General features: G+C 39.7%; 1 protein-coding gene and 1 long non-coding RNA gene across 2 annotated transcripts; both read right to left on the bottom strand.

Annotated features, from left to right (window-relative positions):
* Positions 1–986: 986 nt before the first annotated feature.
* On the bottom strand, positions 987–2,398 carry LOC140229897 (uncharacterized). The gene is made up of 3 exons (XR_011901336.1): positions 2,318–2,398; positions 1,510–1,548; positions 987–1,085 (listed from the first exon to the last, which is right to left on the bottom strand). It is a non-coding gene; the product is annotated as an uncharacterized lncRNA (long non-coding RNA).
* Positions 2,399–5,014: 2,616 nt separating this feature from the next.
* On the bottom strand, positions 5,015–13,433 carry LOC140230147 (bone morphogenetic protein 1-like). The gene is made up of 6 exons (XM_072310338.1): positions 13,358–13,433; positions 12,459–12,602; positions 7,922–8,287; positions 6,380–6,724; positions 5,659–5,694; positions 5,015–5,373 (listed from the first exon to the last, which is right to left on the bottom strand). The coding sequence occupies exons 1-6, from the start codon at positions 13,431–13,433 to the stop codon at positions 5,015–5,017; spliced, it is 1,326 nt and encodes a 441-aa protein (XP_072166439.1).
* Positions 13,434–16,107: the final 2,674 nt, after the last annotated feature.

Raw genomic sequence — 16,107 nt, 5'->3', positions numbered from 1 at the left:
CATGATTTTCCAATGGAATTAGCCAAGAAAAAATGTAAAAATTTGCCACTTTCAAACATTGATAATTTCTTATCTACATGTATTTTTTGCAGTTAATCTGAATCTGAATCAGTTATGGGGAACCATGCGTATATTTCAGAAAGTGATCATAGTTGATTATTTGTACCATACAGAAATAATAAAATGAAATGAAATGAAATGAAATGAAATGTGCTCATTTAAGCATCAGTTGAGTATTACTTAATTCAAAGGCGATCAATGCTTATGTGAGAGAAGCGAACCAGAAAATAAAGCAGACATTAATTAGGCTGCCTCGAGAGTGTACTTTTCTGCTGTACAAAATACTAGCAATTATTGTAATACATATTATTATAGTATATACACATTATACATTATGTCATAATCCGGTGATTATACATAAGTGTTTGATCGAAAATGTAACGTAATTTGCAAACAATTTAAAACAAGTCCATCATCAGATAGGACGACATAATACTTTACGAATTCGTGTCTAACGTGCTGCATGCATGCAATATTCTTGAAGTTATGATGCAGTTAGAATATCCCATACTTTCTTTTGCAGGTTTTATCGCAAATGTACAGTTGTATCTCTGGTGAACAAGAAATGAGTTCGGTTTACAATCAAAATATGCATTATATATGTGATAACAATGTACAGCATCAAACCAAAGAAACATGATTTCTGGTAATATTGTATCCATTACCCTGAGCTGGACAGTTAATCGCCTGCATGGACACGTTGAAACCTCTATGCTGGCTGGTGGCGTCTGAAATGAAGCGAACCCACACAGTGTCCGGCTTCTGGAGGACGAAGTTTTCCGGGAGACCGCTCCCTGTATATTCTCGAGCGGCCGACTGAAACGTCTCCACCGTGCCCTCGTCACCGATGTAGAGGAAGTCGTACCGATTTTCAATGCGGAAGTCGTTGAACACGACCCGGACGTCGCAGTCCTCGGGCTCCTGGACGATCCAGGTGAGACGGGTGTTAGGCTCGTAGTTGGAGGGATAGTTCTCAGATGTGATGTGTTCGGGTTGACCGTTGGGTTGCAATCGCACCACGGTACCTGATCACATGGTGAGGCAAAGGAAGATGAAGCAATGACGAAAATGCAGCTTAGAATATTAAAGAAAAAGATAATGTGATTAATTTCATGATAATACCAATAATATCGATGCTGATACTGATGATGGCAATGATGATAGAAACTATGATAATAAATCACGATGAATGCAAAATAATTGTGAAAATAACATTGGTAATATCAATAATAACAATAATCTTGACACGTTCTGAGGATAATTATGACCTCAACATCTCCCAGCACTTGCATAAACAGATGTTGTTTTTTACCGTTCAAGATTTTTTTTTTCTTGTGATGTCTGATTAGAAAAGATGATCTCCAATGTCATATTCAATCCCACTTATTGAAGTATTCATGGACTAAAAATAACGGCTTTTCGTTTCAAAACGCAGCAGATATTTCTTACCGTGTGGATTTTGCGTTGTTGTCGGGCCTTCTGTGTAGCCTATAAAGAATATGATTCAAGATATTATGTCAAAGGAGAACTCCGGATGATTTTCAGACTTCTTTTTTTTTTTCCATTTCAAGATCTATAAATCATTTATACTAGGTGCAGAGTTCCAGAATTTCGTATCGACTGGGATAAGGAATAAGAAATATATAATAATTTCAAAATTCATAACCATACAAGGGTTATGTGACATAGCAGTTTCACAATAAGAATGGATGAGTAGGTGCTCATGGAATTAGAACAAAAAAAAAAGCACGCTCAATGATTTTACTCAGGTGAAGTTGTTAAGCAAGTGATATTGTCCTTGGATTACATTGCTACAATACAGGAATATATTAATGAGTCCCGTATGTCATAGTCCTTAATTGTTCAGTGAAATATGCAGTGGATTTTCAGAGTATCGGTTTATCTGCTCAAACACCTCATACTCATCGAGGTGACTCCTGGATGGCCATACAAATTAGGTCGAAATCAAACGTACAGATAACATTTTTGCATTATTTGTGACGTCCTTTATGGAAATGTATGTGCAGATAAAATTTCAGTTATTACAATTTCACCGCCGCCATAGTACACCAAGCTACGTACGTGGGTCATGGGAGTTACATTTTTCAAAGGTCATAGTTCACCCTGCCTATGAAGACTCGAAACTCAGTATTTCATGTCTATTAGGGGAACAGATTGTTATTGACTGAAGCAAAACTATATACTAACTGGTAACTGCAATTAGACGTGAAGAGAAACAAAAAGCGAAACCACATACCTTCCGGTCGACAATTCTCAGCCAGTACCGATAAATCGAAGCCCTTCTCATTAGAACTAAAATCGCTGGTAAATCTAAACCAGACGGTGTGCGCCAGGGATAGGACTAGGTCGTCGGGACTGACCTCGCCCGTGTACTCGTGGGCGGATTCCTCGAAGGTGTCGATCGTTCCCTCGTCCCCGATGAAGAGTTTGTCGTACCTGTTCTCGGTGTGGAAATCGTTGAAGATGACGCGAACGTCGCAGTTGTTCGGCGAGTTGACGATCCATGTCTCCCTCATGTTCGCTTCGTAGTTGTCAGGGTAATTCGGCGATGTGATGGTAGATGGGGTGCCATCGGCCGCCAAATGAATCACAGTACCTATACCCCCCCCCCCCCAAAAAAAAAAATACAAACACAAAATCAGACGCTCAAGCACACAAGAACGGAATGAAACAAGAAAAATAAGATGCTGCCTATTGCTACCTGTCTCTTACACTTACTTAACAGGATAAAGCCTTTTGTACACGATATCCAGGATAGTACACGATATTCAGGATAACTCGAATCTAACGGGTCTGTAGCTTTGTCTAGTGTCGTTACACCAGTCGTTTCTTCAAGAATATTTTTTCCTATAATCCAAAGTTCTGCTATTAACCTTTTGCGTGGTACATTAACTTTCTGTCCATAGGATCGTGTGTAAAGTTTTAGCAAGTTTGACTCATTAGCACGGAAAAAGTTATTCAGGTTGTAGGTATTAGGGACAGAGCCAAGATAATACGTACCACTTAATGGATCTCTTGTGGTCATAGGTGTAGATCTCATTGCAGCGGCTGTAGTCACGGAACCTTGTGTTGAAAAAAAAAAAAAAGGCATAAAAAATCGTAAGAAATTACTTCTTTACCATGATTTGTTCAATTAGCAGTCAAGGTTTTGCCTGACCATGATGATGTGTCAGCAAGATATAAAACCTCAAATTATTAATGTCTTATTGAAGACAAGCGAAAGACGACGATTTATGCAACTCATAGTATTTGGCGAGCCAGCTCTACAAATGCCGGACATGAAAATGTCACTTGTCATAATCTCCTCATGGGATTCCACAATAAACATAATTAATACAATTCATTTTTTTTCTATTTCTTCTACAGATTACTAATGAGAAAATTGCACGTGATTTTCCCTGCTGGAAAGAACACAGTGTCGCGCAGTGTCCCATAGTGTGTTCACAGTGTGTCCACTATAGTGGACTATGTCAAAACGCTCGAAATTAAAGGTGCATGGTCCCGGTGTGTTAGTCAAATGGTACGCGGGCGCACGGCGCAAGTTTCCTATAGAGATCTACGCTATCGACTCCTCTTTAGCGCTTACGCTTTGGCCCACTTCCCCGAGTCCGAAGAAGTCCGATTCACTGTAGTCAGTGGTCCGATCACAGTTCGGCGATGATTCGGCTGAGGGGGATGACAGCTTCAGCAAACTTCTTTTGTGATGTCATAATAATTAAGAAGCACATATGCACGCACCCTGGCATTACTACAGACTGCGTGTTGCGCAGAGAAGGCAACGAAGGCAACGTTACTTAGCAACACCTACGCGCTTTACTCTTGATGACAGCTCATCTTCGGCTCATCTTCGTATCAATAGGGAGCTTTAGATTTTAGACGCGCGGACGTTCAAAGAGAAAAAAACATGATCTGAGCGTGCGCAGTAGCGCGGATTAAGTTACTGCGCACGCTCAGATCATGTTTTTTTTTTTCTCTCTTTGAACGTCCGCGCGTCTAAAATCTAAAGCTCCCTAATGATAACGGTGATAGGCAGTATCATCAACAGCGCCCTCTACACTACCGGGACTATGCTTTTTTAACAGTGTGAAGATGGTTTCACACTGCAGCATGGTGTGGCTTTCTCACAGTGTGTTCACATACAGTGTAGTATTGTTCTGCTTCACACAGTGAATGATAATCCGCAATGAGTTCACGGAGTAATGGTCCAATTTAACAATGTGAAGAGATGCCACCCTGTGTTCAGAATCTGGGGGGGTGTTTCATCAACGTTTGTCGGCGCTGACAACTTGAATCACCATAGTAACAGTCAGTGACCAGAGCATCTCAGCCAATCAAATCCAAGGATTTTGCTGAAATTGGTCAGTGCCGACAGTTGTCGGCGCTGACAAGCGTTGATGAAACACCCCCCTGAATTCAATATGTTCACACTGTGTGAAACTGTGTTCTTTCCAGCAGGGTTAATAATACTTTGACTAACTAGCAGGTGGAAATTTAAGGAAAGTAACGAATTCAAAGTATGTAAATATTTTAAGTCAAATATGTTGCATTGTATTGGCATGTTCTAATAAAAATAGGAGTTTAATAGTAAACAGTTCTCGTATACTGTGGACAACTCATGCAATCAACTCGAATACATCGACTACACTCATGTCATTAAATCAATACAAGAACACAGACAGAACACTCGCGATAAGAAAAATTGTGTTCATCAGAGAGCAAGTCTGGTATACTGTGGACACTTTGTGCAATCACAACGAGGATACAACGACTACACAAGAGTAAAATATTAAGTAATTCAATATAGGGATATTATAGAAATTTACAGGACAGACGCAATAGACAGGAGAGGGGTAAAACACCGACAAAAAATCGCTGAAATGCTAACATGCTTGCAATTCTGAATTCAAATGCGAATGTTAATGAATTCTAATAGCTACTCACCGGACTCACATTGCGCTCGTATTTCGAGGTCGAATCCCAAGCGGTTGACGGAGCGATCGGAGACAAAGTCCACCCGGGCTCTCTCCACCGACAACGTAAAGTCCTCTAACTCCCCAGGGGTTCCGCTGAACTTGCGAGCCGTGCTCCGGAAGTCTCCGTCCGTGGACGCGTCCCCGATGTAGACCACGTCCAATCTGACCTCGGTGCTCAGCTCCTCGAAGTGGAACGTTATGCCGCATCCGGCCGGCGCCTGGACGTCCCACCTCTCGTCGGCGTTGTCCGGGTAATTGTTGGGGAAGTATGGAGATGTAATGTACAGTGGTGTCCCATCGCTCTGGAGCATCATCACATCTGCAGGTTAATAAATATAATGTGCTGACAGTTTATGGTTTTTATATCGTAATGTAATTTTGTTCGTGAATGAAATTTTAGTAACACAAAATGGAACACGTGACATTCAGTTTGTCGTAACTCAACTGCATGGCAGTATAAACGTAGATTGGTTTGTGATTCATGAATAGATATATTTGTTTAATCTCTACGGATACAAAATGAACCTGTATTTGAGCTGTTCTTTTGTCATGCTGTATTCTTTCGAAGACCTCATGGAAAGAAAGCAACAACCAAAACACTCACCTTCGATGTTTATTGTTGTCGGCTGCTGTGTTGTTGCTGGGATGAGGAAAAACGGTGTATATGAGTCGATTAGGAAGTGATAGAATTTTTTGTCATGTTTTCACAAAATAACATTTACGAGTGGCATGATTATCACTATAGTATAAAACAACAAACGTCATCGTCAGTGAAGTCGGGATTCACGTTACTTTTCTTTATCATCAGTGTCACAACCTGTTGGGAACGGGGAAAAAATTCGCTTTAAATTTTAGTACGAGTGAGTCTATCTGAAAGGCAGCTAACGTATCTAATTAGTTCTATCTCCTAAAAAGTGGTTCTCGGTGACAAAAAATAAGGATGGATTTTATCTCATAAACAAAAACAAAAAAGTAATGATTATTCTTTTCTCCTCACCGCTGTTGAAGAATAGATCAGCAAAAAATCAAAATCTGAAATTACAGTTCCGAATCGTTGAAGAGAGTAAATTTTCCAACAGTTTAGAATGTTTTGTTGTATTTTCAATGGGTTACTTGATTGTTTGCATGCTTCTTTTATACCAGCTTGATTCCTAATCTATTCATAACATTACTTGCCTGCTTAACTGAATGGGTTCTCGATAACTGGTTCAGGTTTAGATGTGTCTGACTTATCTTCGATTGACCTTAATTGTATGATTTGTGCTGTTCGTTTCATCAAGTGAATTTGATTCCTTCATTCGTCTACTAACGACCGCAAAACATACCTTGCGCACACTGAGCCCTGATAACGGCCCTGAATCCCTTGTACGTGCGCAGTGTACCAGATTTGAAAAAGACGTATACGCGCGTATCTTCCACCGATACGGGATCCGGTAGCTGTTCACCATACAAGCCACCCGTCCTGGACACAGAAGTCCAGATACCTGCCCCCACGCGGACTTCCCCGAAGGAGCCGGCATCCGTGCGAAAATCAAGGAAGGTCACGTTCAGGGCGCAGTTTTCCGGAAGGTTGAAGACCCAAACAACACGGGCATGTTTCGGGTAGTTCCGGGGGTAGTTGGGGGAGGCGATGTGGTAGACATCTCCGTCTTCCATGTCTATTCCGGACCCTGGATAATGAACGAAGTTTCATAAGATCGTACGTTCCGGTGAGAAACATCAAAAATATTGTACTTTGATGCGAACAGTCGACATAGTAGGCATACCTCGCATAATAAACTATACGTATGACTAGTTTGGCACCATACTGTCGTTTGGTGTCCAATTCAACGTTTGCAATAATCAGTGCATAATGAATAATGTTATTATAATCCATGGTTGCGGACAAAGATACTTATATGTTTAGTATTGATAACTACACATGCCATCAGAATAAGTCATTTGTATGCTTTGTTATGACGGGACATAAAAACAAACAAACAAACAAAAGGAATAAACAACAAAAAAATGCATCTTAATTTATGACGGCATCTCACCTCTTTGATCAATTTGTGTTTCGGTGCCTAACCCTGGAAAGGAGAGAACGGGGATAGGAAAGAGAGAAAGTAAAATGGAAGGAGAGGGAGTGATAATCAAAGTACAGGTCACCGCACTTTCATGATGGTGGGCAAGGGGGGCGGGACACTAGGGGTTGAAGCACGTGTACTCCTTTGCGTCAGGTTTTTCTTGGTAATGCTGAGCAACAGGCAATAAGACAAAGAGATCCTTCTGGTATTCGTGCTCCCATACTCATGACAATAACACTGATCTTAACACACAAAAAAATGGTCATATTGATGCTGATGAAAATATTACGAGACATATTATACCGGCAACAATAACACAATCATGCCATATCTCTATTTTCATGACGATTATTCTTTAGGAATGGGGTTCACAACAACAACAACAACAAAAAATCTCTCTCTCTTTGAGGATTTCCACGGTTCCACTTGGTAAAATATAATTCAATTATCATATCACAAATACAGTTCGTTGTCTACATAATGAACCCTTTTAATGGAGCAGATTCAGCGTTATGCTGATTATCTCATGACTTATAACGACCTTAAAGGACATTAACAGCAATCTGCAGGGCCTACAAACATGCTTGTGCCGCTGTAGATTTAAAGAGAAAATTCAATCATTCTCGGCAATATTCGTAGTAGAATTTTTCTTCAATATAAGATCTAATGATAATTTGTTTTCTGTTGTATTTTTTTTCTGACATCTATACTGTATCTTACAATAACAGTGGCTACAAGCATCAGACTAAGAACAACAAAGAAATTGCTGCAGTACAGTCACGTCTGGATTCTGCTTCCTACCTTCTGGCGCGCCACAAACTGCTCGCATGGTGCCGCAGAAACCCGAGTAGTCTATTCTAGGAGAGGTGTATCGATTCGAGCGGAACTGCAGCCAAGTCGTTGTAGAGTTGATTTCAAGGTACGTGGGGCCCGCCGTGCCGGCCACGTACCAGAGACGCTCGGATGACGTGTTCGTACCGCTTCCGATCGAGATCACGTCGCCAAAGTCCATATCAGTCGTCTCAAAATGGATCAGCAGTCGGCAGCCGTCCTCGACGGTGATGAGCCAGGTGACGTTCAGATTCTCGCCGTACGTACCAGGGTGGTCCGGGGAGGAGAAAGGGTAGGACTCGCCCTCACCTATGGTGGCCGTGTACACTTCGGAAGCTGATCAGAAGGGGGGAGTTGAGCAGGATTTTCAAATTATCTGAGCGAATAATTCATTTCTGGCTTGCAGTTTGAGGCTGGTTGTTTCTCCCTATGTGAACTTCAAATAGACGAACAAATCGATACATGCACAAATAATTAAACAGAAAAAAAAAAAAACGTTTGCCATTACACACGGCAAGAATTATTACCTCCGCCATGTAAGGGAGGAGGTTATGTTTTCGTTAACGTTTGTTGGTTTGTTTGTTTGTTTGTTTGTTGGTTTGTTTGTTTGTTTGTCCCTGTGCAAAATAACTCAAAAAGTAGTTAACGGATTTGGATGAAACTTACAGGAAAGTTTGAGAATGACACAAGTAACAAATGATTAGACTTTGGTAGTGATCCGAGAATTTGGGGGGAATTTATGAAGGAGTTTTTGATATTTTGACAGGTAGGGTAAATGCGTATCCGGGCAATTACCCTCAGAGGGCAATAACCCCCCTCCTAGATACTGGTTAGTGGTAAGGTTAGAGTAAAGATTAGGGTTAAGGTTAGGCTTAAGGTCAGAAGTTAGGGTTCAGGATTAGGATTAGGATTAGGGCATGGGGAAGGGGAAGGGTCCGGGGTAATTGCCAGAGGGTAATTGCCCTGTATAGACCCGGGTAAATGAATTTGGGAGTTCAAGCTGCGCATTTTTGAGGTTTCAAACGCGCACTGTGTAAGTGCGCTCGTGCTCTAAAGCAAATTGAAGCCTTATACCAATCCAGTTACAAAGCTACACAGTCTGTTTGTCTTACCGTTTATATCTTCCAAACACAGGTAAATGGTGGTTCCGAACTAATGAAATAAATTTCCAATAATTCTAAAGTAAATCATGTTAAAGGTAAAAATCCAATATAAGGTAGGCCTGTGAAGAATGTGGCCAGACCTATGACAGCCCTTAGATATTCCTCTCCATGGTAACAACACATCCAGAAAATATTAAACGACTTAGGACTGTCGAATGTGTGGCAAGACTATGGACACTTGTCTATTAAATGGCTGAGGCCAGCAATTAAACTCAGGCTTTGTGATTTGTATACTCAAAACTGGATGAATAAAGTTAACACTAGCACGCAGTGCATCAACTATAGGATTTTTAAGAGCTCCTTATCATTGGATTCTTATTTAACTAAATTGCCATGTTTTTATAGAACTTCACTTGCGAAATTTAGGTGTCTTAACCACCATTTACCTGTAGTTTCTGGAAGATATTCGTAACGGAATTGAAAGACAAAACAGACTGTGTAGCTTTTGTAACCTGGATCGGATAAGGGATGAATTTCATTATTTATTTGAATGCCCAAAGATGGAGTCATGCAGAAAAAAGTTTGTCAAACCGTATTATAGGATCCGCCCAAATACATTGAAGATGAATCAGTTATTCAATACAGAATGTAATAAGGAACTGCTAAATCTAGCTAAATTTTCGATAGAGATAATGAAGATCCATTTAACATAAAACTTTAGTATTGTTCCCTTTTTGATATCTTAATTATGTTATTTCATTAATGTGTATATATACTGTACAGTTGTGTTTCATCAGTTTTTTCCTTGTTTGTATATATATCTAATCATTTGGATTGTTTGTTTTGTTTTTCACTCTTTTTTAAATCAATCTCATATTGTAACAGTGTCTTGAACTCGATACAGATAGCAATTATAAATGATAATGCTAATACCCGGTGTTGCCTAACAGAAATTTTAATCAATATAATCTAAGATATTTTTTTAAAACCCATCTGCATACTTTGATATATTAATTAACCACATACATACTCAGTCAAGATTTTCATTCCTACATACATGCATCTTTTCTATTGTTGTTTTTACTGCTGATTGTAAACAATGTAAATAGTTTATCAAACGCATTTCGTTCAAGATTTTCGCCAATTATATCAAATGTATATTATCTCCTGTGCTTTGCTGTTGATTTGTAAGTAATTTAAATAGTAGTTCTAAATTGTATTTTTCTTCGTTTTCGTGTTATTACTCTGTGCCATGATTTGACTTTCCCCAATACTCTATACTTGAGTGACATGAAAAAAAAAAAAAAAAAACATTGTCAAACATTGTCATTGTCATTGTCCAGTTTCTGCAGCAGCTGGGCGAGGCGCGCCGCGCAGCTGAGGGTTTATGACGTAACAAAAGCTTCTATATTGGGAAATCGGGCGACTTTTCAGCATGTATACATGTACCTATGGGTGTGGAAATCACTGATCTCTATGGAAGAGCCCAAAGAGCTTTTCCCCAGTGGTGGAGAGGAAAAAAACAACAATCTCTTTGGGAAGAGCAAGATCATCAGTGGAAAGAAGCTGCTTGGCGGAGGTCTGCGCTCTCAAAGTGATTTGTTAGTTAGGATTGTGATGCATGATTTTGCCCCCCTCCTTTATTTGTTTGTTAAAACAAAAACAAAAACAAAAAACCCGGAAGTGGCACCAGAAATATGTTTTGCCCCCCCCCCCCCCGTTTTGTTTTTTTGTTTTTTTGGTTTTTTTTTTTTTTTTACAGAATTCCTGGATCTGCCGTTGGTCATGTATGACTTGTAGAGTATGTGTCTTCCTGTTAGAAATATACAATCAAACAAACAAGCAAACAAAAAAACAAACAAACAAACAAACACTTATTGTTGGGTGTCAAAAACACATGTTTTCACAGAGAGGGTCATGTGTGATGCAACCACTTGTCATAAAGGCATGAATTTTGCATATATATTTGCGAAACATTTGAAATTGTGAATGTCAGAATATTCTTTTTCACACACCATTCTGATGAATATTCTTTCGTTCCTTTAAGACCCAATCTTCTTGTTTGAATTCATAATTTTAAACATGCATGATGCATATCATATACCGAAATGTTTGTTTGTTTGTTCATTTTCCATCTGTGAAGATGGCTGGATAGCCCATATTCAGCTATGTTAAGCTGGTCTTCCATGGGGTCCAGTTGGATGTGAGGTGGGACCACTTCACCGTGCTAAACACCCTGCTCTTTGCGATGAATGAATGAAGCGGGTTCTTTTACGTGCATGAGTTGTTACTCTCTCATACACAGGACCTCCATTTTATGTCCTATCCGAGGGACAGAGTGTTTTGCCTCTTGCTAGAGGGGACGGTATGCTTACACACAACATTGCTCAGCCCAGACTCGGGTTCGAACCCGGGCCGCGTGATTGTGAGGCAGACGCGCTACCGACTGAGCCAACTCACCGCCCTTGATGTGATGCAATACAATTCTTTTGCTCATAGCTAAACACTTTGCTAGATTATAATCAGTGGCGTATCTAGGGGGGGGGCAAGGGGGGCACGTGCCCCGGGCGCCACTCCTTGGGGGCGCAAAAAAACGAAAAAACGAAAAAAAAAAAAAGAAGGAAAAAAAAGAAAGAAAAAGAAGAAGAAGGAGAAGAAGGGGAAAAAAAGAACTCGGACCCGCGGGGGGGGGGGGGGGGGGGGGGCGCAGAAAACCAAATCTAACAAGATAAAAACAAAACATGATGACGCGGACAAATAACAATGTTTATTGTGTTCACACAAGAATTCCGAATTCCATGTTTTGTAAGCTGAAATACAAAAATTTTCGGCTCGCTCGCTGCGCTCGCTCGCCAAATATTAATAAAAGAAAAAAGAGATAAGAACAAAACGTGATGATGACGCAGAAATATACAAATTTCGGCTCACTCGCGCATATATACTAATATAGAGTATTTTTTCAAGTCCTTAGTTTGTTAGTATAAATCGTTATCTATAAGGCCGTCACTATATCTAGATTAGAATTGTAAGATGTAATTTTAAAGAAATGACATGAATTCCATGTTTTGTAAGCTAAAATACACAAATTTTCGGCTCGCTCGCTACGCTCGCTCGCCAAAATTTATCAAAATTTATTTCATTTAAATAACCCTCAAAATACCCCTCTTAGGTGTTTGAAAAAGCATATCATGTGGACCTTTCTTAGAGTCCCTACCGGGATGGGGTTGGGGTTGAACACTTTTTCAGAAATTAGGGGCGCAATTTTCGCGCTTGCCCCGGGCGCCGTTTTCCCTAGATACGCCACTGGATTATATTTAAACTGGCACACGCCCAATCTTAAAATGCAAAGCCCTTTCCGATAGGTGGACTGATGCTTACATTTGAACGATCGAAGATGAACTTACTATCAAGGTAGATGGTCATTGGCAGCCGGACATCGCCGAGCACGCATGTGTACTCCCCTGCCGAACCCTCGTTCAGGGATCGAATGGTAAGCATCGATGTTCGCGTGCCGATGTTCGTAGTGAAGACGTTTCTCGAATCGTCATCTGCGGGTTCGATACAGGTCAGACGGTGCGGAAAAAAAAACCAGGAAATAATGAAATCGTCACTGTTATCAATTCTTATAATCCATACGAGATCATACTCAGTCATTTTGAATCAGTATAGATTACATTTCTTGGCAAACAGAAGTGGCACTGTGTGTGCCAAATTTCTTTCCTATCATTTTTTTTTTTTGGTAATATCAATATCAAATTAATGAAAGTATTTTTCTTTATAGAAACTGTTAGACAATTTATTTTGCGCTACAACGCTGTCATACTTTGATGGAGGGCAATTCCCAATCAGTTGCACCCTAAAAAATCACACTCAGAAGAAAGACAATAGAAGTAGAATGATGACACCTAGCTGTTTGGTAGTAAAGAAAAAAATGCATACATGAGCATTAAAAAAGTCAAACAAAGACCGGCAACCATGCATCAATAAAAGTCTCCACAATGAATATTATTTAAAGCTCGACCAAGTTACTCTGGTGTGCTTCATCACTCATACGGACATTATGTACATACACACTCTACTCGTGCGCGCACGCACATACTCCCACACACACAACACGCACATCATAGGCACAAACCCTCGCTGGATATTTTTCCTTTTTTTATTATTTCACTTAGTTTTACTTTCAACTTGTAACAAAGAAAAAAGCTGCATGTCAACTGAAAATATGTATTTGAGCTTTTCCTAGTATATCAATCAGTTAATCAGAATCAAAATCGAAGTGGAAATTGTTTTCATCCGTTACCTGTGACGGGTCTCTGAGAGGGTTTGAGCCATTGAGGGCGACCACCGATTCGACCACCTGAGCAGAATGCTACCATTGTGTCGCCCAACCTACCCACGTCTTCTCCGCTGGGAGGCGATAGAGCGAGTTCGCTCGCTGTCGGAAAAAAGACAAAATGAAGTGAATTTCTAGTCTCCGTGGCGGATGATCAAATAGCTTGTATTACAGGATTTGTCTGACTGAACGGTTGTTGTATGAATGTCTTAGAAAGAAAAAATCAGGTTCTACCCATTTTGTTGAATGGAAATAAACTTGTCGTATTGAATCGATTTTTTTTTTTCAGCGATCTTCGTGCATCTTACCCAATTGTGCGTCATGTGTTATAGTCTATGGAACTTATCCACATTTGAATTACAGCTCAAAATTGTATACTGGTATGTATTCATTTCTTTCTGTACCTAATGAGCCACCAATAATAAGTTTTGATCTTTCCAGGGACACTGAACTTTGGAGCGGGGGAACTTCCTACATGGTAGCTTGATTCTCTCCTTTTATTACTCTCTTCTCTATTGATGATTTTTTTTTTTTACCTCTCTTGTGCAAAAGTTAGCCATGATAAATGATGAATCGATGTATAATGTTTTCTCAAGTGATTTGTTGATATCTACTATGCAGAAACAATTGAGGAAAAGGCATATTTTGTAAGGCACCTACGAAATCCTCGTTTTTGCTTTTGTTTTATTTAGTCTTATCCTGTTTCTAGAAAGAAGTGACGTTAGTATATTACAAGATCGCTGCAAGAGTTTTGCCTTCTGTCTGTATATCCACAAGAAAAGAAAATGTATAAAAAAAAAAATGCTGAGCGAGGTGTTATGTTACTGTTCTACGAATGATGTAAGATACGGCATTTCATAAGTTGTACTCTCAAATTTCCCTAACTAGTTTGCTTTATAAATTTGCCACGTGTAATCCCTCTACAAAAGACAATCTGCATGCAGAAATACAGTAACCCTACCAGGGTGGTAACTTTATCGAATCAAGTTGTAAAAATTTTATTTTTATTTTTATTTTATTTTTTTACAATATAGACCTGTTTGGTTTGGGTATACTTAAGCTGCTCAGTATGGCTGACAATCGTTGATTTATACACGGACATAGCAATCCAAGTGGATTCTTGCACTGCCCATCAATCTTCGTTTCTGTTGTTGTTGTTGTTGTTTTTTTTTTTGGGGGGGGGGGGTTAAGAAGAGAGAGAGAAAAATGGGTCCCTATACAACAAATAATTTCCCCCAGAAACATACTGACTTAAATAAAACATAATTAATCTCAAAGATATCAAGCAAGATTATCAGATATACTATATTAATGTCTCCACGAAGGAGCTCAACATAATGTCTCCACGAGGGAGCTCATAAAAGTCTCCTTTCTACTATTTTGGAAGTCCCCCCCCCCCCCCCTCTCCCGTTATGACCGATATTTCATCTTTTATAACCACACAGGTCTTTACACACAACTTCAACGTACAGTGATTGTAGCATCTAACTCCGAAGTGAAATGAAGACGGTAGAGTGCTGCAGTCCGTGGGCGTGTCTCGGGTATCTAGACTGGCGCAGTTCTGCAGGGCAGCTTGGCACAGCTCGCGGCAGGGTGGGATGATGTCTACGGCATCACATTGTAAAGAAGAGTGACCGGAAAGAGAATAAAACTGAGTAATAGTTGGAACCGTATCAAAACTATAGAGGGCGTTTTAACATCCTGTCATTAATACAATAATTCGTGCTGGTAATCTTCTTTTTTTTTTTCTTTTCTTTTCTTTTACATCCAGCTTGATTTTACTCTCTGCGTTGCACGATCATGTCCAGTGCAATTAAGTCATTTTAATAGAAGTAGGAATAATGATATCCATAAGAACACAAACGTTTCAATTTATTCATCAACCAATAATCTTGTGATTGCTCAATCCATTAGTGAAGTGTTGATCTTAATTTACTATCGAGAAGTTGCAGAAATATATTCATTTGATGAATTGAAGAATAAAACGATGTTATTTACGAATTGAATGCCACTAATATTGTACAGGTGTTGTAATCATTTCGAAAAAAAAAAAAAATGAGTTTGTGCCCAACAAAGCCCAATAATGTATAATAACAGATCCAAGCCCCAACTTGTACTCTAGGCTAATCACGAGCCGATAAACATATTTGTCATCAGCAAAGTGAATTGCCCCATCATGCTGACACATGAATTACCACAAGGTACATGAATATCCAATACTTACTTCGCGAGAACATATGCCATTATACGACAACCTGTAAGAGTTTCAAAAAGCTAGGCTCTTCGAAGAGCATTATTGCATTTGCATTTGCATTTGCACTTGCAAATCCACGATTCTAGAATAACGCCATGTCAATGATTAGATATTCACAAGGATCCCCATCATTATTAGAATAATACACCAGTCTTTTCCAGAAAATTTTCTTCAAGCATAAATTTCATTTGCATGTCGAAGTACATTATACAGATCTTTTGTCTGCTGGTGTAATGCGCAGTAGAACATTTTTTTTTTCTTTTAAACAAAATACAAATGCACAAAGATAAAGATAAGAGGGACAACTGTCCCTGCTGCATTCTCCCCTTAAGGTTTTACCAAGCATACCGTTTGGATTACTTGTGCACTGAGGGGCGAAAAGAGAGCAGAAAAACCCTGAGACAGCACTGGATTCGTCGCACTGCTGCCTTGAGAGGTCCAGAGTCGACTGCAGGTCGCTTGT

This window comes from Diadema setosum, chromosome 6 (genome assembly GCF_964275005.1).
Source record: "Diadema setosum chromosome 6, eeDiaSeto1, whole genome shotgun sequence".
In the NCBI taxonomy this organism is placed as follows: Eukaryota; Metazoa; Echinodermata; class Echinoidea; order Diadematoida; family Diadematidae; genus Diadema; species Diadema setosum.
This window is presented reverse-complemented; position numbering and strand designations above follow the sequence as displayed.